The 26,825-nt window shown below is 32.1% G+C and overlaps 1 protein-coding gene across 2 annotated transcripts in view; it reads right to left on the bottom strand.

Moving 5' to 3' along the window:
• SESTD1 (SEC14 and spectrin domain containing 1) overlaps positions 1-26,825 on the bottom strand; it is a 96,856-nt gene that overhangs the window by 20,535 nt on the left and 49,496 nt on the right. For both annotated transcript variants that reach the window (XM_016152559.2, XM_036237697.1), the window contains 5 exons: positions 19,035-19,148; positions 18,010-18,104; positions 15,809-15,864; positions 13,043-13,254; positions 4,697-4,819 (listed from right to left, as the gene is read on the bottom strand). In XM_016152559.2, the coding sequence (XP_016008045.1) occupies positions 4,697-4,819; positions 13,043-13,254; positions 15,809-15,864; positions 18,010-18,104; positions 19,035-19,148 (600 nt within the window). The remainder of the gene's footprint in view (positions 1-4,696; positions 4,820-13,042; positions 13,255-15,808; positions 15,865-18,009; positions 18,105-19,034; positions 19,149-26,825) is intronic.

The following is a 26,825-nucleotide window of genomic DNA, read 5'->3' as shown; positions in this document are numbered from 1 at the left end:
ATTCTCTTTTTAATCTATTCTGATTAGGTTTTGCCCTTCCTACTTATATAAAACCACTTTTGTCAAATTCTCAGCCATTATCTTACTGGACCTCACAGGCACATGTGACAAAGATGACCAATTCCTCCTCCTTGAAATGTCTTTTTCTCATTTCCTGAGACAGCTCCCCTTTGGCCTCCCCTGCTGGCTCTCCTTCCTCTTCTTGCCTTCTAAATTTAGGAGTGACCCAGGGTTCAATTTTCCAAAGGCTTTTTGCTTCTAAATCAATACTTCTTGCGCTTGGATAATTTCATCTGGTGCAATGCCTTTAAATGACTAGATGAAATTATCTATAGGATTATAATTCCCAAATTAATTAATACCCTCAACCCTGACCCCTGTCCTGAACCTTAGTTACTAATACCCAATTGCCTACTAGCCATTTTCATTCAGATAACTTTTCGACATCTAAAATTTAAAGTGTCCCCAAAGATACTGATTTTCTGGCCTCCCAACCTGCTTCTCTTCCAGTCCTTCCCATCTTAATACTAGTCACCAAGACCAAACATCTGAATCTTCTCCCAAGAGCAAGTCTTGCTGGCTTAATCCATGAATCTGACAACTTCTCATTACTTCTACTGCCTCCATTCTACTAGCCTCCTGTCTTCCTATTTCATTGTTTGTCCCTACTCCCTACTCTCCATGTAACAGCTAGTGATTTTTAAAAATATAAATCAATTCTTGGCTAATAAATGTGGATATATTTTAGCTTTATTTCTGAATTATGCTTTTATGAAGAATCTAAAACGTAATACTTGACAGAGTGCTTTAAGATAAAACGGTATGTTTAAAGTTTCTTCAAATTCTATTATTAGGCAAGTAATGCACTAGAAATTTGTCATAATTTCATGAGACTAGAACAATTCCAACACTTTTTAAAGTACTGACTTTTATTTACAAAAAGAAAGCTTTTAATAAAATATTAGAATATCTTAAACATCATAAGCTAATACACGGCATCAACCTATTTTCAAGGTGACAGTGCAGTGCCACCTATTGGTTAAAATGGTGCAATTCTCTTTTTTTAAACCTTTTAGAATGGAAAATTTTAAATCTGTTCAAAAGTGGAAAGAACAGTACCAAGGACGCTTGAATGACACAGGTTTAAAATGCATGGGTTGGTCCGCCTATACACTCTTTTTCCCAATAAATATTGTATATGTATTTTCTCTTCTTTATGATTTTCTTAATAACATCTTTTCTCTAGCTTACTTTATGGTAAGAACACAGTATATAATGCATATTCAAATTATAACTTAAACGACTCTATGTCATTGGTAAGGCTTCCAGTCAACAGTTGGCTATTAGTGGTTCGATTCTAGAGGAGTCAAAAGTTATATGCAGATTTTAGACTGCAAAGCATAGGAGCGGTTCCGTGCCCCTAACCCCTTCACTGCCCAAGGGTGAACTGTAAAATGAATCCCTATGAACCATCCATCTTCAATAATTATCATCTCATGGCCAATCTGTTCCATCTAATCTGCCCTACCTCCCAATTTTCAAACAAATCCCAGATATTATGTCATTCAGAAAAATGAGATCCATGATAAGCCATCAATATTTCTTTTCTTTGGGCACCATGATTATGGATGCAGACATCAAAGTATGTGCAAAAGTCCTCAGGTATTAACAGTATAAGAATTAAAAAATGCTAGACCTTAAGGAAGTCCATGAAATTTAGTAACTTTCTCTAAGAGAGAGGGGGAAAGAAAAGGAGAGAGGGAGAGAGGGGGAGAGGGAGGAAGAGTGGCGAGACAGAAATAGAGTGAGAGAGAATCTCATTTGAATATCGAGAGATTAATATTTTAACCTTTGTCCAGCTACCCACTAATTAAAACATGTAATCTCCCAGTTTCTTCATGTATAAAATAAGGTGATTAGTATTAGAATAATCTATAAGATGTTTTTCAATTCAAAAGTTCTGGAATTTTATACTGATTTACATTGTAAGTAAACTAAAGCAAATGGAAAAGATCACCCATAAACAATTCGTTTCTTTTAGTTAATTTTAAAACCTTATATAGTAAAAATACAAAAACAAACATCTAAACACAGGAATCTCTATATATACCATCCATAATTTCATCCATATTATATGCAATACAAAATGTACTTTTCGATGTACATTTTTTTGTATATGTAGTTATACTTCTTTTGTGAATTTCTTTACAATGTGTATGCAATCAAATTTTGTGAGATTTTATATATATATTATATATATCTATATACACATATATATAATCCAACTTCTAAGTACATTTATTCTCCTTGATATCTTTTAAAAATAATACAGATAAATTCTGTCTTTAGGATCCTCATGTGTCTTTATTTAAGGTAGTTTTGGATACTTTCATAACTTCATCCTTTTCAGTGGTCCCCAAATTATTTAAAAATAATACAGATAAATTCTGTCTTTAGGATCCCCATGTGTCATGTATCTTTATTTAAGGTAGTTTTGGATACTTTCATAACTTCATCCTCTTCAGCGGTCCCCAAATTTTTGGCACCAGGGACCAGTGCTCCATCCAATGAGAATCTAATGCCTGATGATGGGAAGTGGAGCTGAGGCTGTGATGCTAACGCTGGGGAGCAGCCGCAAATACAGATGAAGCTTCGCTTGCTTGCCTGCTGCTCACCTCCTGCTGCGCAGCTCAGTTCCTAACAGGCCATAAACCCATACTGGTCCACGGCCCAGGGTTTGGGGACTCCTGCTCTAGATGAAGTCTAGAATATTCTACAGCAAATATTGTTTTTAAGAACTAAAAAGGAGGATCAAATTGTAAAATATAGTAATTCTATAGTAACATGCTCCAGAAACAAACCACGGGGTTCAAATAAATCATCATCTATAAAATTATCAACAGCATTGTTATTTAAAAAGTACCAAGATAATAAAAATATTAGAACCTCATGAACAGAGGTAATAAGTTAAATACAAGTTATGCAATATAATTTTAGCATGAAAAGAAAAATACCACTATGTTAGAACCTGTGGAAAGTAGAAAATATAGCTTTTCAATTATGGAATTTCATTTTTAAGCTTCTTACAAGTACTAATTAGGAATACTACAAAGACAATCTATATACCATCTTTAGAAAATTCCAAATCTTGTGATACCTCTTGCTTACGTATTATTCCCTCAACTAGATTATAATCCCTCTAGGGTACAGTATGTATTTTATCTTCCAATCTTGCTGATCATTAAAGCTGACTTGGGGAATATTGTAAACAATATAAGGAAACTAAACAAAAAGGTATATATTAAACATTATTATGTCAGGTGTTGTTAAATCATATCTCTAATAAAGGGCAAATGATTCATGGTCAACAAATAAAATTTCTTACTGAGAAAACCATAGTAGATATTTATTCCTTAATTGCACTTAGTTAAAATAATATTCACTAATACTACCCACCTTTTAATTTTTTGGGGGGGTTTTGTTTTTATTTTTAACACCTATTTATCTATTTATTTATTAATGTTTAATTTCCACTTCGACTAGGAAAGCTAATCGAGAAAGAAAATAATTACAGAAATATAATGTTAAGATGATCTTTAAATCTCATCCGGGCCCAGAGTTTAACATTATTAATGATCAATTTTTTAAAATACTGTTCCCCATTGTTGTGCGTTCAGATCCTAGAGGTCAAGATGTCTATTATATTCCCCCCTGGACACATGGGTTTTTTTTTTTTCACTTAATACATAAATCCAATCAGAGTATACTCTGATCATTTAGAGTTGCGTTTGGAGTGGGGCTGGCTCCATTTATTACCTATTTATGTGTAAGGCTGAATACTGTATGTGTGTGTATAAACTGATCAAAATTTTAAGACATATAATCTAAGGAGACAAAAATTAATGAAGTCAAGTTTTATTTTTCCAATTTCCTAGTTTATCTATTTAAAATTAACATAGTAAGTAACATGACTTGGGGGAGAAAAAGGGTGAACTAAAAGATCCACAAACTAGATGATCATCATCTCAATAATGAAGAGTTAACTATAACACAGCAAGAGCTTAATATTAATATCTATTAGTCTCCTCCACGTAACAAGATGTTAAATATTAAATCCTTTTGAACAATTATTACCTAAAACCTGCCTATAGATTAATTTCCAAATTTTGTTAACTGTGATTTCACATCCCCTTCGCAGTTACAAATGTGAACCTCTAAATGCAGAAAGAATGAAAAGATATCCTGTACTCTTTGCGCTCACTCTCCATCAGCTGTATTTAATACAATGATTCCAGAATTACTCTCAGGCAATTAACTGTATTATACATTCCCAATAAAGCAGAGATGATTCCCTTTGAGGACTTAAGAAACGCCGTTTCTGTCTCAGGGATTACAGATGAAGGTTTTATTTTTGTACTATCACTCTTTCTTCTGTCACTGTAGTTTTTAAATTTTCCCATAAATTTTGTTTCTATAAAAATATGTAATTAAACTGTACTAGAGACAAAACCAAAACCAAACTTCTGATGAAAATGTACCAAGTGGTCAAAATGTACTTTATAAAGGTCTCTAAATATTAAACATACTATATTCTATGTCCTATATCAAAGTTCACAGCTACTTAGCGCCACATATGCTACTAACGATGCACATGAAGAAGAGCACTGTAACTTGCAGAGGGAAAAAAGCCTCTCACACTGTGTTGGCTCTCAATCTCCTCGTGCTTTTGCTGCAGGGCCTGGGAAGCCCGGATGGAGTCTCCAATCCCCCACTGGGCTCTCAGTTGTTCTGATCCAGGTCCTTCAAGCCAGTTCACGACCTGTAAGTGGAAGTTGAAATGAAATTCTAAAATAATCAAAGCTTTTCAAATTTTCATTCTAATTGGTTTTCTCCTCTCGAAGGTGGAATATTTTTATTTTAACTTTATTAAATTCATATATAAGAATAAACTAAAAATGTATTAAAGACTTAAGTGTAAGATCCCAAACCATAAAACTCCTAGAAGAAAACACAGGCACTAAATTCTCTGACATTGCTCTTGGTAATATTTTTTCTGATATATCTCCTAGGGTAAGGGGAACAAAAGAAAAAAAATAAACAAATTGGACTATATCAAACTAAAAAGGTTTTGCGTGGCAAAGGAAATCATCAACAAAACCAAAAGAAAACCTACTGAATGGGAGATATTTACCAATGATACATCTGGTAAGGGGTTAATATCCAAATTTAGAAAGAATTCATACAACTCAACACCAAAAAAAAAAAAAAAACAAACAATCCAGTTAAAAAACGGACAGAAGGTCTGAATAGGCATTTCTCCAAAGAGGACACATGGATGGCCAACAGACATATGAAAGGATGCTCAATATTACTAACCATCAGAGAAATGCAAATTAAAACCACAATGAGATATCACCTCACACCTCTCAGAATGATTATCATCACTAAATCCATGAACAAGTGTGGGCAAAGCTGTGGAGAAAAGAGAACCCTTGTGCACTGTTGGTGGGACTATAAAGTGGTGCAGCCACTATGGAAAACAGCTTGGAGAGTCTTCAAAAAATTAAAAATAGAACGTTATAACCCAGCAATTCCATTTCTGAGTATTTATCCAAAACCCAAACAAAATGAAACACTAATTCTAAAAGATATATGCAACCTTATGGTCACTGCAGTGTTATTTACAATAGCCAAGATATGGAAGCAACTTAAGTGCCCATCGGTAGACAACTGGATAAAGATGTGATACATATATACCATTGAATATTACTCAGCCATAAAAAATAATGAAATCTTATTATTTGTGACAACATAGATGGACCTAGAGCAGAGGTCTCCAACACCCAGGCTATGATCATAGTGATCTTTGGCCTGTTAGGAACCAAGCCTCACAGTAGGAGGTGGGTGGTGAGTAAGCAAAGTTTCATCTATATTTGCAGCTGCTCTCCAGAGCTAGCACTACTTCAGCTCCACCTCAGAGCATCAGGCATTAGATTCTTATAGGAGCACCGGTCCCTGGTACCAAAAAGGTTGGGGACTGCTAAAGACGGTATTATGTTAAGTGAAATAAGTCAAACAGAAAAAGACAAATACTGTATGATTTCATTTACGTGTGGACCCTAGAAATAAATAAACCAATGGAACAAAAACAGATTCAAAGATACAGAGAACAGACTGATGGTTGCCAGATGATAGGGGCGTTGGCGGCTGGGTAATAAAGGTGCAGGGATTAAGAAGTACAAATTGGCAGTTAAGAAATAGTCACAGTAAAGTACAGAATAGAAAATACAGTCGATAATACTGTAATAACTAAACATGATGTCAGGAGGGTATTAGCCTTATTAGGAAGATCATTTCATAAACTATATGTGTCTAACCACTATGCTGTACATGTGAAACTAATATAATATTGACTGTCAAACGTAACTGAAAAAAGATTTTTTTAACTTAAAATTCTATTGCATGGGCAACAAATGTTTCTTTTAAAACTATGCATCTATAATATGGCAACTTTTCCAAAACCTAAAGTTGAAGTAATGTACACTATAGGACCTTAGGCATTCATCTACCTGATCATCTGCCAGGCTAAAAGAAATCTGGAATGCTCCCATGAAAAAAGAGGATTAAAAATTTACTTAGAAAGATAAGAAAATCAGAGAACTATGGGATTTAGAGTTGGAAGCGGCATCAGAAATGTCATTGATCAAATTTCTTATCAAACATTTAAGAAAACTGAGTTTCAGAGAGATTAGGTGACTTGCCCAAGGTAACATAATCCATTACTGAAAAACAGGAACTAAAAATTGTGTCCTGTCTAATATCCTTCCCAAAGCACTGATAAAACTGAATGAATTAAATAACTATTTTCTCACTTTGAAAAGAAAATTAAAAACTGACTGTAGAATTCTAGTACTGCAATACCTTCTGGGGATCCTCCCAAGAGTAATTATATATTCAGACCCGTGACATCATCTAAAATCCTAATGACACCAGTCCATGCAGAAGGATGTAGGGTGGGGACTAGTTTGCCAGAACAGCAACAAGTACTTCTCTTCTGCCAAGTTCCTGAAGAAGTGCAACAGTTCAAGTGTAAGGAGATGAGACCCAAATCGGACAGATATAGGAGACATACTGGCATAGAAACCTCATATCCAACATGGGGTATGCCCATTATAAAAGTCACTGAACTCAAGGATGCCCAAAGTTAAGTCTTCCATCAAGTCTTAATAGTTTTCTCAATCCAGATCCAGAATAATGTTTTATTATAAGCAATGCTGCCTAAATATAGTGGCCATTCCAATTTTTATCAGGTTTTCAAGGGAACAGAGCTAGACAGTTAATTAAATATCCAATTCTCATGCAGAAGAAGAAAGTGTTTTGTTAACTCTTGAACCACAAGCATATAAACTCTGAAACTACATAGACACAGTGAAGTAATTTTAACAGAAAAAATAATATCCTCAAGCTTTACATGTTACTAAATGAGACAAAGGAATTCAAGAACAGAGACATAATTATGCCCTAAATCTAAATGTTCAGATAGCTCCCAAAAAGTGAATGAAGGTGTCTCTGCAACATACAGACCCGGGAGAGAGTTAGGCTTACCTTAGAACTTTATAACAGAGTATCACACACCCACAGTACATTTCTGTTACTACCAGGCTAAAGTACATTCATTTTAAAATCTAACAGCTCATGTAATTTTTTACAATTATATAAAACACCACATCATAGGAAAAAATTATGCATATTTCTTTTTTCACATGTATACTGTTTACGTGTTACTTCAGATTTAAGTACTACAGCTAATTCTTATGAAGTACAAGTAATTTTCATCCTGTGTTTTTCACTTACATTACATTATAATACTATAATGATTTTCTGTGTGGCTACAGTTATAATTTGTAATGATTGCAAACCTCTATTTTAAGAAGGCCGACCTCCTTGCCTGCCCTTGCCTCCCTCCCTCCCTCATAGCTGTCCAACCAACCAACCCAAACCAACTGCCCTGATTAAGAGCTAAGTAAGTAACTAATGTACTACCTCAAATAACTATGATATCTGCTTTTAAGACTATTTTTGAGCATGCAGAATGTTCTAATTTCTATCAATTCTAAGGAATTCTATGAGGAACATACACAAATATGAATATGTGTGCTTTATATAAATATAGAAGTTATTATATAGCATTTTTTCTCTAATTTTGTATTGTTTTCCTAGGAAAGACTTTCAATCTTGGGTCCAATGATGATGTAATGTTAATGGTTGTTAGTATACATATACTAACATGACTATAGCTTTTAAAAAATTTGTCAATTAAAAAATAGAAATACTTTCAGGTATATTTTTAAATACAGTGAGACTGAATACATTGCAAATATTTGCTTACTAAGAATGTATGATCTTTTGTGATTTATCTCTTCATGTTCTTTGCTCATTTATATTCTAGTATTAAGTATTAAAATATTTTTAGCTTCTGCCTTCTCTTTATAAGGTTTAAGACTCGAGAGTAAAAACTTAAAAACAAAAACAAAAAAGTCTAAGTAGTATTTTTAATGAGCTGGAACAGGCTTCAGTGCTACAGCTTTCTTTGCTAAAATGTTTTTAGATTCCTGATTTCATCTGCGAACCCCTCTTGACAGGTGCTCTCTAGAATGCAATGCTTTGTTCCTCAATGTCTCTACTTTTTCTGCTTTGATGTTTTGTATGAGCTATCTTTGGAGGTAGGGTACTAGGATGCTGTTTCTCTCTGTTAGCCTGTGAAAAGTATCACTCTTTTTGAAAGAGACAGATGAGCAGTTGGGTCTGGAGAAAGCTCCAGGCATGAGTCTGAATTCTGAATTCTGGTTCTGCTCACACTAGTAAGTCTGCATTCTGGTTCTTTTCCTACTAGATGAAAGACTTTAGCCTGTCATTTTTAAAATGGTGTTAATGCTACCTACCGTACGGGATGTTGTCAGGATTACTATGCCAGTAGATAATACCAGTAATTGTTAGCCTCTTTGTTTTCTTCACGTTTTCTGAAGAAAATGCCTAGCTCCTTCTGTCTATACACTCTTTATAAAGTTTATCTCACCATCTGTCTTTTATAGCAAGGATTTCTTAAAGAAGTTCCTGGATTTCTTAAAGAAGTCCCTGAACTGCTTTATTGAACATTTTTAAAAATGGAAATAAAAAGAGTAAGTTTTAAGGAGGCTTATGTAAACACTTTGAAACAATTTTCCATTTCCTCTTTTGGGATTTAATCACTTCTCATTTATTACTATGTTTTACAAATATGGATATAAAAACATGTAAAATGGCTTTTAAGTATTTTAAACCATTAATATAATTATTTACTAAAAAATATCTAAATTCTAAAATAAGGGTGAAATGAAAGCATCTCAAAAATATTTAATTGTGTTTTATATTATTTTTAAAAACCTATGACAATATTATTTAAATATTTAAACTTTGCTTTCAGAATAGTCTAGAAACAAAAGTAGCAGGCTACCATAAATCATGATAGCTAGAAGAAACCATTTATTCACATGGAACTTTCAAAGAAACATAAATTTAAAAATAATGTTTAAACAAAGCAAAGGCATCTCAGTGCAAAAAAATAAAAATAAAATAAAAACCCTGCATAGTCAAGTGCACATAGTTTTAATGTGTGCTGAAAGTAATTTCTTAGTATAAAACATCAGTAATATAGACAGCGTAAATATATGATTATTTCTAATAAGTGATACAAATTGAGGTTGATGCTCCAGTACACAAGTTTATTTAAACACATTAATGACAGTGGTTTGCCAAACCAGGCTATAAAATTTAATTTCAATCAGGATATCTTCCTCAGTCAATATCAATATTAACTTACTGCAAAAACAGTTCCAGGACCAACTCATACCAGTGTGACCCCTCAAATGGTTACATCTTTATGTATAACCTTGGAGACATACTCTTAAAATCTACCATGATAAATATTTGCAGAGGCCAAAAATGCATGTAACTATCCACCATTCTTTCTCGACCTGGCAGATTTCTAAAGACTATGAGAGAGTATCTGGAAGCGTGTGAGGTCAACTATGTACCATCAAGGTGGGAAATTTGTCTGTTTTACTCACCATTATATTCTACCTAGTACAATGTCACACTAAAGTAAACATTCATTTTTTGAATGGCAGCAAGTAACAGATACCAATAAAAAACTCATTATGTGACAAACACTAAACATTTCATAAAAATTTTCTTTAATCCTTGCGATAACCTTATTAAGTACATATCATCATCATCATCATCATCATCATCATCATCATCATCCTAAGTTTACTGAGGAGGAAGGTAGGGCACTGAGAAGTTACAGTTCATTCCCAGGGTTAAATAACTTGCAAGTGACAGAAGAGGATAAACCCACATGAGCTGGTGACTTGTATCCCACTGTTATTCCATAACCTTGGTTTTCAAAGATATAGTAGCACCCCACTTATCCATAGTTTCAGTTACCTGAAACTACAGTAGTCCAAAACTTTCAAATAAAAAATTCCAGAAATAAACAAGTCATAAATTTTAAAATATGTGCTATTCTATATAATGTGATGAAATCTCATGCCATCCTTCCGTGCCCCACCCAGGATGTGAATCATTCCTCTGTCCAGCTTATTCAGGCTATATGCATTAGCCACCCATTAATCACTTAATAGCCTTCTCTGTTTTGAGACTGACTGTAATGGTATCATAGTGCTTGTGATCAAGTAACTCTTACTTTACATAATAATGGTCACAAAGTATACAAGAGTAGTGATGCTGGCTTTTCGGATATACCTAAGAGAAGTTATAAAGTGCTTCCTTTAAGTGAAAAGGTATGTATTTATAAGAAAAGATATAGTATATATAAGGTTCAATACTATTAGCAATTTCAGGTATCCCCTGGGGGCCTTGGAATGCACCCCTCAAGGACAAGGGAGGACTATTACACTCTCAAGCTACTTAGCTAAAGCTTACCTGGGTTTAATACAAGCTATCTTTAATTTATGAATATAATACATAGGAAAAGTTATTTATAATTAATGTACACTCAGAAATCTCCAGCTTACATATGGTTATCATATGTAAAGCTTAAATCCTTCTGTCAGGAATTCAAATTCTTCCATAATCTAGCTCCTTCCTTCATTTCAAGCCTTTTTACCCATGACATCCTGATGCTCTGGTCAGAAGTCAGCAAACTATATAGCCTGCATGCCAATTGTGGACCACCACTTTTTTTTGTAAATTAAATTTTATTGGAGCACCTCCGCACACCTTCATTTACATAATGTCTATGCATTACAATAGCAGATTAAATAGCCACAGCTGCAAGAAAAACGCTAGGGTCCACAAGGCCTAAACATTTACTATTTGGCCCTTTACAGAAAAATTATGCCAACAACTGAACTAGACTTCTAGACTAGTCTAGCTCAATGGAAATAAATATAATAGCTACCATTAATTGAGTGCTGGATTCTTTTAACAAACCTTTCAAAAGTAGAGGGAAAGAAAGGGAAGAAGGGAAAAAAGAAAAAGGAAGTCAGATTGAGGCTCAGGAAGGTGAATAACATGAAGATGATCACACTGCAAATAAGTGGAGGAATTGAGATTATCATGCTCGCTGACCATGCTGCTAATTACTCAAAAGCCCAAAATTTTGCATGGTGCCTTACTGGTCCTGCTCCCTTTTTCTTCAGCAAAGCTTGGGATTTCATGCTGCTATTATTTTTTCAAGCTGTTCTTTCTTCTCCTCGAAATACCCATTCTCCTTTCAAAACCTAAAGAACGTGCTTGGGAAATCATACACATTCTTTGAGGATAAACCGAAGTGCTACTTCCTCCACTCAATCTTCCTAGATTACCTGCAGCGAGAGGAATAATGCCTCCCATAAATGCCTACAGCATTTCAGTAATGTCCTTCAGTAACACTCTCTCCTCTTAAATTTAATGATGGCAAAAGCCAAGTCTACCTTTATGTCCTATATAAAACCTAGCACAATGTCTTCTACACATAAGTACTTAGTAAAATACTTATATAATTAACGAATAATAAAAACATTCCTAATGTGGATTTTTAAGTAAAATATTTTAAGATTTATTTCTTAATTCAATAGATGAAAATAGAGAATGCAGTCTAAATAACAGAAATGTCTTCTTTTGTATTGATTTTTAGTATTTTTAGCCTACTTTTCTTATAAAAATCAACTGAATGGAAACACATTCACAAATATAGAGGACAATCTGGTGATGGCCAGAGGGGAATGGGGCTAGAAGGCTGGGGGAGTGGGAGAAAGAGTTAAAGAGTTAAAGAAGTACAAATTAGTAGTTGAAAGATGATCATGGTTGTGAGAAGCACAGCATAGGGAATGCAGTCAGTGGTAATGTAATGACTAGGTGCAGAGCCAGAGGAGAGAAAGAGTTATCCAGGGGATCGTTTCATAAGCTATAGAAATGTCTGTATACTTAAAACTAATAAAACCAATGCACTGTATACTTCAAACTAATGAAATAAAATTAAAAAAAGATCAATTGTAAAAGGAACTAAAATTCATAAGTACTAAATATATTTAAAGCTTCCTATTTGTTTCATAAAATACAATTTAATATTATAACTACTTATCTATTACTTCTATTTTATCATTTTGCTAAGATAGAAAAGTTCTTCATAATGCCTAAATTAACAAAAAGCTATCAAATTATGAGAAATAAATCATATATCAACAATAAAATGTTATTTATTGTAAAGATAGACCACAGATATGTTTCTAACTACTAGTTATTTTTGAAGTTCGTTCTGATAGTGAGCTGAAAGTTTAATGTCATCACTGCAGAAAAAATATCTTAATACAAGTGCTATCTGTAAAAATACACATAATTAAAATAGTTTTAGAGCCTAGTTTAACATGTCTAAGGTTCTCTATATAGTATATAGTATAAAGCTTAGTATAAAATCAGTCACAGAATAGAAACTATAAATAAAAAAAAAACAACTTTCGTAATTTAAAAAAAGCTCAATATATTCAAACAAGACACCTACCTGCATCACCTTCTGCTGAATCTCTTCTAACTGTGTACGCTTACTACGTTGCCTACAAACTTCCTGGTAACGGGTATACTGCTCTCGCAGTGAATCTAATAATTTCATAACCTGTGGCTGTGCAAGTAGTTCATCATCCATAGGAGACCATGAGACCCCTCCATCCGAGCCATTAAATCGACGCTGCTGTAATTCGGATAACAATTCATGCCCTTTACAAAAGAAAAATACTTATAATTAATAGTTAATAGCCTTAAAAAATATCATTTTTACTTTTAATCTTCTCAATTCTAGCCCCTTAGTTTTAGAATCTATTTACCTACCCACCAAGTCATAAATATTGAAATGCAATTTTTAAATGTATATGAAAATAAATTAAAAACTGCCCATATAGATACACATACACAGAAATACTATACAGTATATATGCCATATCATATATCATAAATACATATACTAAATGCTATAATATACAGTAAATATATATAGTATATTTATCTACTCATTTATTTACCTATCTATCTACCTATCACATTCTTCTTACTGGTGGAGTCACCACTCAGGATACTGTGCCAACCCAACCTCTTGCCCTGTAGAACACAATACACTCTGGAATTTCTGTTTGATGGTATTAATCAGTATGCTCTGTCTGATGGCAATGATATAAGCAATATGTTATGATTTCAGTATTAACCCATACATTTAATTATAGCACCTAAAAAAGAAAAGAGCCGTGTAACACGTGTTAGCAGAAAGTCTTTGTCACTGTACAAAGTAATACTTAAATAATCTCTATAGGAATCTATACAATATATTAATTATAAATAATGAGGGGCCAAAGAATTGCATCCAATGCTATTTTATTACAACAAACTCATGTAGAAAATTCACTCATTAATGAAAAATTGAAATTGCAGAATGTGGAATATCTAAAGCTGTAAGTATATTAACTATTTTAAAAGTAAATAAATTACAGTTTTTTTCAAGAATAATATTATTCTAATTATTATTTAGGGGCCAAAAATATGCGGATATTTAAATTCTCTTCATATTTACTTTGAAAAGTATTTTACATTTAAAAGGCTTTTAATATTCAGAAATAGAAATTTATTATAATTTTGAAGTATTTCCCAATTTTTAAAAAATATTCAAGATTGTTCTAAATTCCTCCATTTTAAATTCTTTTGATCTCTACTTTAAGAGTCAATAGCATACAAAAAGAACTTAGTGGCATATAAAGTTAATTTTAAAATATAAATTATAAATGCTTCTTAATTCCATAGCTAAATAACCTTTGAAAATGTTAAATATAAACATGGAATTAAGTTTTAAATCTAGAGCAATATTTTTAACTGACAGTCTACTATACCTTCTAACCATTCAGAGATTACAATTATTTCTTTGTTCTCCAAATAAGACCTATAGCATATTAAAAAATTTAGGACAAGTAAATAAATACAACGAAGACATTCAGAATTTCTTTACTCTTCTTACATTTTATAATTGCAAGAACAATTATTCTAAAAACTTATGAAAAGTCTTATCTACTTATACATATAAGCACATTTTTACATATTTACATATATATAAAAACTCATAAAAGCCATCAAGATCAGAATACATTTACTTTTTTCTGCTTTGACACTTGTTTCCCTTGTGGATACCATTTCCACTGGAGAAGCAGCACCGCATATTTTAAAGACCATGCCTTGAAACCAAACTGTCTTAGTTCAAGTCCCAACTCTAGCTTTACTAGTTGTATAACCTGCTAAGTTACTTCGCTTTTTCATGCCTCAATTTCTATACCTTAAAACTAGGATGATAATAGTACCTATACTTCACTGGGTTGTTCAAGGATAAATGAGTTACCATATATAAAGTGCTTAGAATAGTGTGCCTGGTACATAGTAGGATTAAAATTATGAGCTATTATTAGAAAAATATATAAGAAATAAATTTAGGTATTTTCATTTAAAAGAATTTCACTGAGTTCTGCTATAAAGTGTGAAACCAATACTAGAGACATTAAGGTTGGAACATACAAAGCATGCGCACTGAGCACATACTATGCGCAAGGCCACTGCAAGGTGCTAAGTGTTTACATGACTGTAAAACAGTACAGCTAGAGCTTTAGATTTAGATATGTTTTTAGTGCTATGAGGATAAAGCTTAACAGTTACTTGATCTTCAGTAAGATTTTTTAATATTTTTAAGCTTTGGCTTTCTGAAGTACAAAATAGAGAAAATAATACTAATTATATCAAAGGCTTGTTAGGAAAATGAGATATGAAAATACATAAAAGTATAACACTAGAACATAATGAATATTCAAGAATCCTTATAGCACCCCAATAAAATAGAAATTTGTGTTTCTATTTATCATTATTAACTATTTATCATTATTAATATTTTTTAATATTGTAGCCTATATTAACACACTTAGGTTAAACCAAAAAGCAGTCTGAAAAATTTCCCCTAGTTTCTCCCACATAATACAATAGGTCTTCATTTAATGCATCAATAGGTTCTGTGACTTTAAGCAAAATGATATACAATGCACATCGATTTTACCACAAGCTAATTGATATAAACAAGAGTTTAGTTGCTACTATGGCATCTCATCAGTGTTACATCAAAACAATGTTGAACAAAATGACGTTATTCAACGACCTGCTGTACGTGCTCAACCAATGTTTACCTCGTGTATCAATCAAAATATGATTGATTTATTGGATAATTAATAATAAATATGTTTTTCCACCTTACCTGTCTGAAGAACTGTTTCAGGATCAACAGATGGAAGAAAGTTTAAATCCACAGACCTGGCGAACACCAAAAGAATAACTTTAAAAGCTATAGTTCTATCCATATAACTTAAGAAAATCCTTTATACAAACATATTAAAATAGGTGCACAAAAGTATGAAAATCTGAAGCATACTGTTCTACCATGCTAAATTCTCTTAAATATTAGGAAACACATTAGAGATAATTAAGTATTAGCACCCACAGAAATATCTATGCGATAATTCCAAAAATATATTACTTAAAAATCAGTTCGCTATTAATTATGACATTATTTCAAATATATCAAAGGAATTCATTTTGGTTATTTTTCAATGGATATTTGTTTCAAAATAAAATTTATAACTATATAATAAGACAGAAATGTTACCATAAAAATGCATGCAGCTATCCCTCTTGAGCTGCAAATATTCTCTCTGGTAAGTTGGTATATGTGTGTCTAGAGTTGCATGTTTTGCCCTAATTATGTTTCATTTGAGATGGACTATGGCTTTATTTTCTTAAACACATTTGGGAAGTAGAAGATGAAGAAAAGGTAGAGTACATGGCAAAACAAAGCCTAGGACCTTGCAACTGTAACTAAGAGTCTTGCTACGTATCTTAACACTTTTGTCAACTGATCAAGGCCTTAACCTCTTCTTGTATAGCCTTAGATACTTTCTGAGGGCTGACATAAGGCCAGTGATGAAAATTTTGGGTTTTTGAGACTAAGTCATTTGATTTCCTTGGGGAGGTAATGGCAAATACAAGATTTTGTTCAGCACTCCATATAGTCAGGCAAACCAATATTTCCCAAAATGTTTCCCAAAACACTAAATAAGGTAGTATTAGGCAGAGAAAAAGGGATGTAAATACAAGAAGTTCTAAGGAAACAAGTTTCTTTACTGAAATACTTTATCAGAACATGTACTCTATAAACATCTATAGTCATTCTCAGAGAGGAAACACAGTAAACAACATTCAATGCTATGACCATAAACACATTTTCCACAGACGCCCTCTTAGCACGTCTTTCCTGAGGAAAAGGACTTTAAGAACCATCAAAATTATTCTGCTGGACTTCTCAAAAAGCGAGAAGTTCAGCTAATTTTTGTTAGGTAACTCATGTGACACTTCTAATTCCTAAGCCATTGCATAAGAATGTGTGTGATATCTACATACACACACTCATATATTTACATAGATGTAAAATGTTTACATTTCACCTTTTTATAATGCATCTACAGAATAGTAATGTTCCTACACATTTGTTGTAATTTTAACTGGCTTTACATTCAAATCATTTGTTTTCACATTTTTTTACTCTGTTTTAATCAAGATTTGGTGTCTTACATCCCTCTTACCTTACCTCAATCAACTGGTATGTGACTTTATTTGGATTCATGGAATTACAAGATGAATTTTATCAAGGTTCCATAGCATTTTTAAGGTCAGATTCAAAAGAGATAGATAAGGATGAGTGTTGATTCTTTCAAATTTCCTAATGAAAAATTACTGTTCTAGTGACTACTTTGCTATTGAAACCAGAAAGAGTTAACCTGCATCCTAAAGTGCTTTTTACCTGGGGAGAGGAACATGGCCTACCGATAGGAAAATAAAAACTGTTAAGGTTGTGGAATTCTAAGAAGATCTGTTAAAATGATTAATCCAGCTAATTACGTTTAGATAATACAACTGAGCAGGTATTTCATCCATTGTCATAAAATACTATATTCCCCAAGTCGAACTCATGAATATCACATATTACCAGAACACAGGAGTTCTACCAGCTAGGCATTTAAGTGTAATGTATTTAAATAGGTTATATTAATTTCATTTTAAGCTGCGACCTTTTTCATATCGTTTACAAATAAACAGAACTCTAAAAAGTTAGAAAATTGTTTCACGTTGAAAACACGTCTTTGCAAATACATTTTTAGTGTCAGAAAAAAGTATATTACTTACTATTCATCAAAAGTCTTTTGTTAAAAAAAAAAAACTGACTCAAATCAATAAATTTTACACGTAAATCAAACTTTCGCAAATTAAAAAAATAAATTTAATTCACATTTTGTATGTCAATTTTTATTGACTGGAAACTTGCTTACCTTAGTTCTTTTAGCGCACATTAACAATAGAGGTCTCTTTTACCAGATTAATCATTGCATGACACTGGCCACCTACCTTTCTTTCTCTTGATTTCCTTTATCACTTCCATTGTTAATCAAAGCAAGTTCATCTAATAATGACGTAGATTCCTTTGTAAACTTCTCAAAAACCTATGAGATAATATTAACATATTAAAAAGAATCTTAAAAATTAAAACTGCAAAAAAGGAGTTTCAGTTAAGAGAAATTTAAATTAGCCAGGTATATTCCCTTTCCCTCTCTGGATGTCATTTAGTACAATTCAAACATCGGGGCACAACGTATACAAGAGAAAAGACAAAACTACTCCCTAAAACAACGAATAGTTTCAATGGATAAGAAATTTTTAAAATTTACATATATTAAGAAATTATTTTTATTCCTCAATCAACACATTTATTTTTATTCCCGTTTCCTTGAGAACATCTGCACCAATAACAGTTTTAACATTAGTTAGACTAGCTTTAATCCTCTAATTCCAGTTATAGAACATGTTATACTATTACCAGTCTATACCGGTTGCATGTAATGGTTAAATCATTTTACAAACAAACGTGTAGCATAAAAATAAATTATCCATAATTTTAACATGAATTCTTAAGATATGTCTAAAAAGGGATTTGGACAAGTCCACTTAAAATAAGTGGACATTCATTTGTCTGATATTGTTCAAGTATGGGGGAAACAGAATTGGTTTTCTATTTTGAAATACCCAAAAGTTCAGTATTCTTCCATAGAAATCACATAATATAAACTCAGTTAATCTAAAATTTGTTCTTTTCATCCCCAGATTTCATTGGTCTGGCCTGACAAAGAAGATACATTTTATTCTACTTAAAAGATTTACAACCTTGACTAGTAATACTGCTACTAACGACAACAATAACAGGTAACCCTTGTGAATCTGACTCAAGTATTTGCCTTCAAATACGCTATCATGTGTTGTACAATATATTTCTTCATTTTGGTTAAAAAAAATCTACATTTGATTAAAATGATAAAGTTATCAAAATATATCTCATTGGAATGGAATAATATGTTATCTCATTGTAATATACCAACCAGTCTCTTATTTAACCAGTCCATGTGATCATAGGTGAGACTTCCACCAAAATCTTCTGTTAATTGGCATGGTTCTATATAACGAGTCAATTTATTGGCAGATACTAAAATCACCTATAAAGGTAAAAAGAAAAGAATCATTCAGAAGCCATTTTTTATGTCCATAAAAGTAACAAGGAGGTAAAATTAGGTTAAATTATTCAATACTGTTTCAAACATGATGCTGTATTACCATTTATTTAATGTTTAAAATCAATAAATTGTGGATGTCTGCTGAGAAATGTTATCATAAACTATTTATAATAACTCATTAAAAAATGAGAGACACTAGCAGCTCAGTTGAAATATTTTCAAGTTTTTAACAATATTAATAATTTCTTGGTAATAAAAATCAGTTCCTTTAATATAATGATGAATTCAACAAAGAATTTTTATATGGTCTTAAAATTACCTAGGTACACTAAAATGATAAGTACAAGTGAATAATAAATCTGGCAATCAAAAAAAGTACACTTTATTATGTTCTTTGTATTACACCCTGTAATAAGGTGTTAACAAGTCTATCGTTTATTGTAATTTGTTAAAAGCTCCAAAGAAATAAAAATCAAGCTTGATTAATATGAAAAATAATTACACACTTTTAAGTTTCTCTAACACTCCTTTGATTATACATTAACGAAATATGTCCTGTAATAGTAGAGTAAAACTTAGGATAACAACTACTAATATCTAATTTGAAAATTAGAACTAAAAAGTGGGGAGAAAGTCAGAGAATTCATAAACTTGAAAATTACATATTAACATGATGATCTTTTAACTCTAAACTTTAAAAGACTTCAAATAAAAATTATAGAATCACCTAAGAGAGTACTGAAGAGTACCATTCCCAAAACCCTAAAAAGAAAGGCCAGATAATGTACAAAATTATAACTTCTCTGGAATTCCTCAGAGGGCTGAGGTCACAGAGAAACGAATTCACTTGAAAAAAAAAGACAAGTACCATAGAGAAATGATGGAAGGAGTGACTATAAAGTGGCATGAGCAAATTTTGGTGGATAATGAAATGTTTCTGTATCTCGACTGTTGTGAAGAACATCTAATTTAAAAGATATATACATGTGAAGGACTTATGGAAGAACTACCAAGGAAAGAATGAAGAAAAAATTCAGAAACACAACCAAAATGTAAAACTAGGCACCTCCTTAGTACATACAAAGTTATAATGTAAACAATGAGAACAAATTATCAAGACTATAAACTGCTTTGCTAAAATGAGAAAATAGGAGAAAAATGTTGTAAAAACATGGTATCAAAAGTTCAGAAAACTATCAGAGAAAAACGATCCTATCATAGAGTTTATAACAAACTGCAATTGATAATACATTAAATGGAAATTAAGAGCCTTAGATGTTTATATTAGAAAATAAAGCCTGGTGAATAGTGAGCTCCATGACCTACCTAAGCAGATGGGGGTCAGTAGTGGGGGAAAACAAAATAAATTTTTTTTAAAAAAGAAATTATTAATAAAACTAAAAGAGTTCCTTAAAAAGACTAAAATGAAATCAAAAAATTTCTGATAAGATAAAGCAAGAAGAAAGGTATAAATAAATAATAGTAAGTATGTAAAGAAAATGGTTACACTGACTGCAGTGATTTAAAAGATAATATGGACACAGGACAATTTTGTGCAAATAATTATGCAAATTTAGAACAGACGAACTGCTATAAAAAAGTAATTTATCAAAACAGAAAAAAATAGAACACTTATAAGTAATGAAGTGAAATGAATTACTAGATTATTTCCATTTTCAGTAATCATACTGCTACTGGTAGTTTTAGTATTACTATTCTGAGTTTACTTGATGATGAAGAAAGCAAATGATTAATATGAGATATTTTAATTCTCCCATCACTGATGTCCTTGAGAAAATGTAATTCTTGGGAAGAAAGATGTGAGAGGAAAAAAGTTACCCTTATGGTTTTCAATTTGAATTGGAAGTATCAATTTAAACTCACAATATATTTCATTTAAATAAAAACACACTCACAAACATAAAATTTCCCGTTCTGTCTACTAAAAAGTTTAGAAATAAAGACCAATTCTGTAGAAATGCACACTTCTAGTATCCACATTTTTATTTCCAAATACCATTTCTCACTAAAAGGAATCAAGGCTCTTTGGAGAAATGGCCAATTCCAGGTCTTGGGGTAGAATACAAGATAAGCTTGGAACATCTTCTCTAGGTATCAAGAAAGCTATCAAAGACTACTAGAGCTGTGCCAAAAGACTTCCACAGGCCAGAGATGTAACCATTTGCATACCAATAAGAATAATGAATGCCGTATTTTGAAACATGAAATATATTCAATTTGATGAGCTCATACTGATTTTAGAAAAGAAATGATCACCTTTGGACTATGCTGGGAAATAAATTTACTTTATTCAAAATAGGAAATAAAGAGAAATAGACATTTATTTAACTTTTCATACACAAACTATCACTGGGTAAATAAATAATGAATGAGGGTAGGTTTCTCATTATAGAAGTATTCTAGCTAGTAAATGAAGAAATAATAATAGAACTTGATCATCATCATTTTAAATCTTTAATAAACTAAGGGACCTTGTTATTGAACATCAAGTGAAACTAACATCATAAAAAAGAAGACAAGTATTACGAGGCTCATGATCAAGCAACACATCGTCACTAATAAACAGCCTTGGAAAAGGAAAATGAAATTGGAATCTAATCAATTGTCTAAATCCTACTATCAATTTATGAAAATACAGATTCATGAAAGCAGAATATGTTAAGCTATACCACAGAGATACTCGCTATAATGAAAAACTCCACAGGACAAGAAACCTGGTCTCTTCGAGAAAAGAAAAATGGGTAAGAAAGAGAGAGAAATTAAGATTAAAAAGCTTCATTTAATGGACTAATACAGAATCCCACAACCAATAATAAGAGAAGTCCATATTCTTTTCAAGCAATCATGAAGTATTTACAAACTTGACTGTGTATCAGGCCATAAAGTAAGTCTTGGTACATTGCAAAGGGATAAACTTGCAAAGGGATAAACATAACTTTCTATCACCAAATGAAATTAAACTAGAAATTATTAATCAAATCTGAAAACTTAATATTTTAAAACCCTACCCATTTAGAAAGGCATTTCAACCATCACAATGTATGGCCATTATTTGAATCCTGATATAAATAAATCAATCAATCTGTGAGTGGGCATTAATTTATATATGTATTTATGAAATTCTAAAATATTATCTATCTCTATATATATATTTTTACATATAACCGAATTCTTTAACAGCATTTACCAGATAATTATAAATTTGAACCAACTGGCTAAAATATTAATAAACTGTTCCTTTTAAGGTATGATGTTGGTATTGGGTTATATTTTTTAGAGACACAATAAAATACTTATTTGCAGATAAACTGAAATGTCTTTAATTCCTTTCACCATAAAACCCCTAATCTTCCTTTAGGAAAGTGGACAGGGGTAAGGATGATGTAGGTAAGACCATGGGTTAATGGTTATTGAAAGTGGGTATAGTGATACCCAGAGTTAATTATAATACTGTTTACTTTTTTTATGTGTCCATAATTCTTTATAATAAAAATATTTAAACACCAAAATAAATATAAATTAAAAAAAAAAAATCTTCCCAGAAAAAAAATACCAGGTCCAGCCAGTCTACAAATGAGTTTTAAAAATCAAACAAGAAATTTTCAGAAATTTTCATTAGTTAATTTTTTATTAACTAATTATGTTGTGAAAGCTTATGTGTAATGGTGCAAAGTACATTAGACCTCCAGTTCTAACTCTGCACCTTACTAGCCCTGAGACCTCTAGCAAATCCTGAGAACAGCGCCTCAGAGCCTAGGTGGCCTCTCATAAAAGCATTGCATTCGTCCTGCTGATCAATAAGCTACTTGCTGGGCTTGACAGTCTAAGAAACTTCATTTAAAAAGAAAAAAAAAATAGAATGTAGTAGACGCTCCTAGCTCATTTTATGAGACTAGAATAATACTGATACCAAGGACAATTTGAAAAAAGAAAAGATCATAATGACTTGCAAATATCAAGGGTTAGCTGATATCAAGTCATAGCAAGGATGTGGAGCAATGGAAATTCTCGTACAGTGCATGTAGATATACAAATTAGAATGACTCTCTGGAAAACAGTTTGGCATTATCTTGAACACTGTTATAACCTATGACTGTATATTATGCAGAGAAAATCTTATACATGTTTATCAGGAGACATATACAGGAATGTATACAGAGCATCACTCATAATGGTAAAAGAATGGAAACAACCCAAATGTCTATCAACAGAATAAGTATATTGTTTTTATTCACACAACAGAATAATATTCAGCAGTGAGAATAAATTAACTATACCTACTAAAGAATACGCATGAATCTTAGACATATAATGAAAGGGAAAAAATAAATCATTGAAGTCTAAAATTATTATACCATTTTTATAAAACTCGAAAATAAATGAAAATGTATTATTTTAGAATATCCCTAAATGATGTCTACAGATAGAAGAATAAAAGATAAACACTTCCTATTTTGCCTTTCACATTTAAGTTTTTAATACACTTACAGAATGAGAATATAAACAGAGGATGGATAAACACAAATAATTTAGGTGTTAAGGCTGGTGAATGGGATCAGAGAGGCGTACTCAAATTTATTTCAAGGTACAGATATTTGGGTTCTTAGGTTGGTTGGTGGGTACTCAAGTATTTGCTTTGTAATTAACCTTCGGGAACACATACACATTTTTACTAAACACTATTCTCAGGATTTGCTAGAGGTCTCAGGGCTAGTAAGGTGCAGAGTTAGAACTGGAGGTCTAATGTACTAAACACTATATTTAAAAAACTAAAAACAAAAGAATCATAAGAAGAAGAGAACTACTTACAAAGGGGCACCATGAGATCTCAATCTCAGACTGAAGAAAGGGTACCTCTTTTGAGGCATCATGCAAGGAGGCTAGAGGAAGAACAAAAAAAATCTGGAGGTGGTAATGACAGGAAAGCTAAGGGCTTCCGTGCCTCCTTTTTCCATTTAAAAAAATAAGAAATACAACATCAAATTACATTTTTGGTTAGTTTAGCAGCAGCAAACTACATTATACCTATCTATTTTAAATGGCAATTTAATCTTATCTTTAGTATGAGGAGTTTAGCATATCTCCATTTCACTATTTTCCTGTTAAGGCAAAAATGGAAGTCAATTTAAAATAAACAGAATACAAAAACATGATTTTCTCTCAGTGAAAAACTTGTCACAGAAGGCTTTATTTTATCCTCTCGCTCCAAAGCAACTTCCTTAGACTAGTTCTTAGAAAGAGGCATGATGTTAAACATTAAAGAGTAAGTGGAGTTAAGCCATAGTAACCATTTAACCTGCCATTATTCCTTTCAGGATGGAGGCAAATACTTCCACACTAGACAGATTAAACACAATCAGATCCTAGGGAGGGACTATTCCTTTCTACAAAAATGTTGAGCAATCTATTAACTGGATGCATACTAACAGTGAAAGTAAGAACTATGAATTTATTCTATGAAGAAATAAAATACTCGTCAAAGAATTTTATTTCTAAAAAAATTTTAAAGTATTTTATTTCTAAAGTATTTTATTTCTAAAAATTCCTAAAGGAATTCACTCCTAGCTTATTTCCTCAATCTGTCAAAGAAGGAGGCTCCATTAAATTTTCAATGATGCCACTTTAAGCTCCAAGAGGACAATAATTCTGATGAGCTGTCATTCTATACATTTAATATGGACCATTCTTGGCTATTACCGACAAGATAAGTGACAACAAGTGTTAGAGAGGTTGTGGGAAGAAAGGAACCCTCAAACTCTGCTGGTGGGAATGTAAACTGGTATAGCCACCATGAAAAACACTATTGTGGTCCCTCAAAATAGAATTACTGTACGACCCAGCAATCCCTCTTCTGAGTATCTACCCCAAATATTTGAAAAACATTATGCATAAAGATGTGTGCACCCCAATGTTCATTGCAGCATTATTCATGGTGGCCAAGACGTGGAAACAATCGAAGTATCCTTTGGTAGATGACTGGATAAAGATATGGCACCTATATACGATGAAATATTATTCAGCCATAAGAAAAAATGAAATACTGTCATTTGCAACAATATGGATTGATCCTGAGATTATCATGCTAAGCGAAATAAATCAGACAGAAAAAGTTGAGAACCATATGGTTTCACTCATATGTGGGATATAAAACTGAAAGCAACAAATGAATAAGATAGACAAAATCTCATAGACATAGACAATTTAGTGGTTACCAGAGGGAAAGAGGGAAGGAGGGAAAGTAGATAAAGGTAAATGGGGTCGAACATATGGCGGTGGAAAGAGATGTGACTTTGGGTAGTGAACACAGAATACTATATACAGATGATGTACTAATGAATTATACACTTGAAACCTATATAATTTTATTAACCAATATTACCTCAATAAATTCAAATATAAATAATAAATAAATACATGATATGAGCCGGTCTCTCTAATATATGACCTGTCTTGCCTAATGAAGAGTACTTGTCACTTTCTGCACACTCTGGTTAATCTCACTATATGCACACATGCACACACACACGCACCCCCCCACACCACACCTTTCTACATTTTGTAGTTCTTAAATACATAAAACCATTGGTGACAGATTTCAAGTTTAATAAGCCAAAGAGAAAAATGGCAGTTTCTCAGTTATATGTGGCAAAAGTTTATATGTATTTGAATATTTCTCTTTAAAGTTTTTTCTTAAAACCAACTTAAATGTAAATGGTACATTCACTCACCAAATATATTTAAGAGTACATTACAAAAAGGAAGAAAAGATCACTTCTGCCAAGTCTTTCAAAAAAAATAAACATCATGAAATTTTCTTAATAGTAAGCCCTCCATAAATGTTTTTTTCTTTTATTTTATATATGTTAGAGATTTAAGATGAGACAAATTAAATAATTAACCAAAATGTTTTATTAAATAGCACACATCATTTTTCAACAAACTTAAAGAGCAAGATACTTATCATGTGGTTTTTAATCATTACATTTGTGAAGCTTTACTTTAATCTGGAATCATACAGAAAAGACTCAAAACTTGTTTCTCCTTTATTCCTACTCTTCCAACTGTAACTAGAACATTTATCCATTTTTAACAAAATAGTCCCAAAGACATTAATGGTGGACCTTTCACTCTGTAGGCACTCAGATGTTCTTTTTATTTTACTTATGCTAAGAATATGTGCAAGATTTGGAATTAAAATATCAGTGTATATCTTTGTGTGCTTAGTACAGTACAGATTCACATATGTACATGTGTTCATACACATACCACTTCAGTGTTTATGTCTGCTTGTGTCTGTTTATTGGCGAATATTTTTCTAAGAGAAAAAACTCTGCAGAAACTGGAAAGAAGAATAGATGGAGCCAGAGGTGTTACTGACAGAGGAACATGAAAGCAGTTTTTGGTCCTGGATCCTAACATTAGTGTGGTCTCAAAAATGAATAGGATCAGATGCAGTAATAAGAAATAAGAGAATAAAACAATTTAGAACAGTGGCTGATTATTACTAGTAAATAACACTTTCATTCTCGTGAATGACAATAAGAACGAGAAAGTGAAGATCCTTTTGATCATTAGTCTCCCAATTTGAGGAAAAGACCATTGCCAGTACAAGCTCAATTTTGATCTTGTCATTAGGTA

Source organism: Rousettus aegyptiacus, unplaced genomic scaffold (assembly GCF_014176215.1).
Source record: "Rousettus aegyptiacus isolate mRouAeg1 unplaced genomic scaffold, mRouAeg1.p scaffold_m13_p_2, whole genome shotgun sequence".
NCBI lineage: Eukaryota > Metazoa > Chordata > Mammalia > Chiroptera > Pteropodidae > Rousettus > Rousettus aegyptiacus.
The sequence above is the reverse complement of the archived record's forward strand: the minus strand, read 5'-3'. Positions and strand labels throughout refer to the sequence as shown.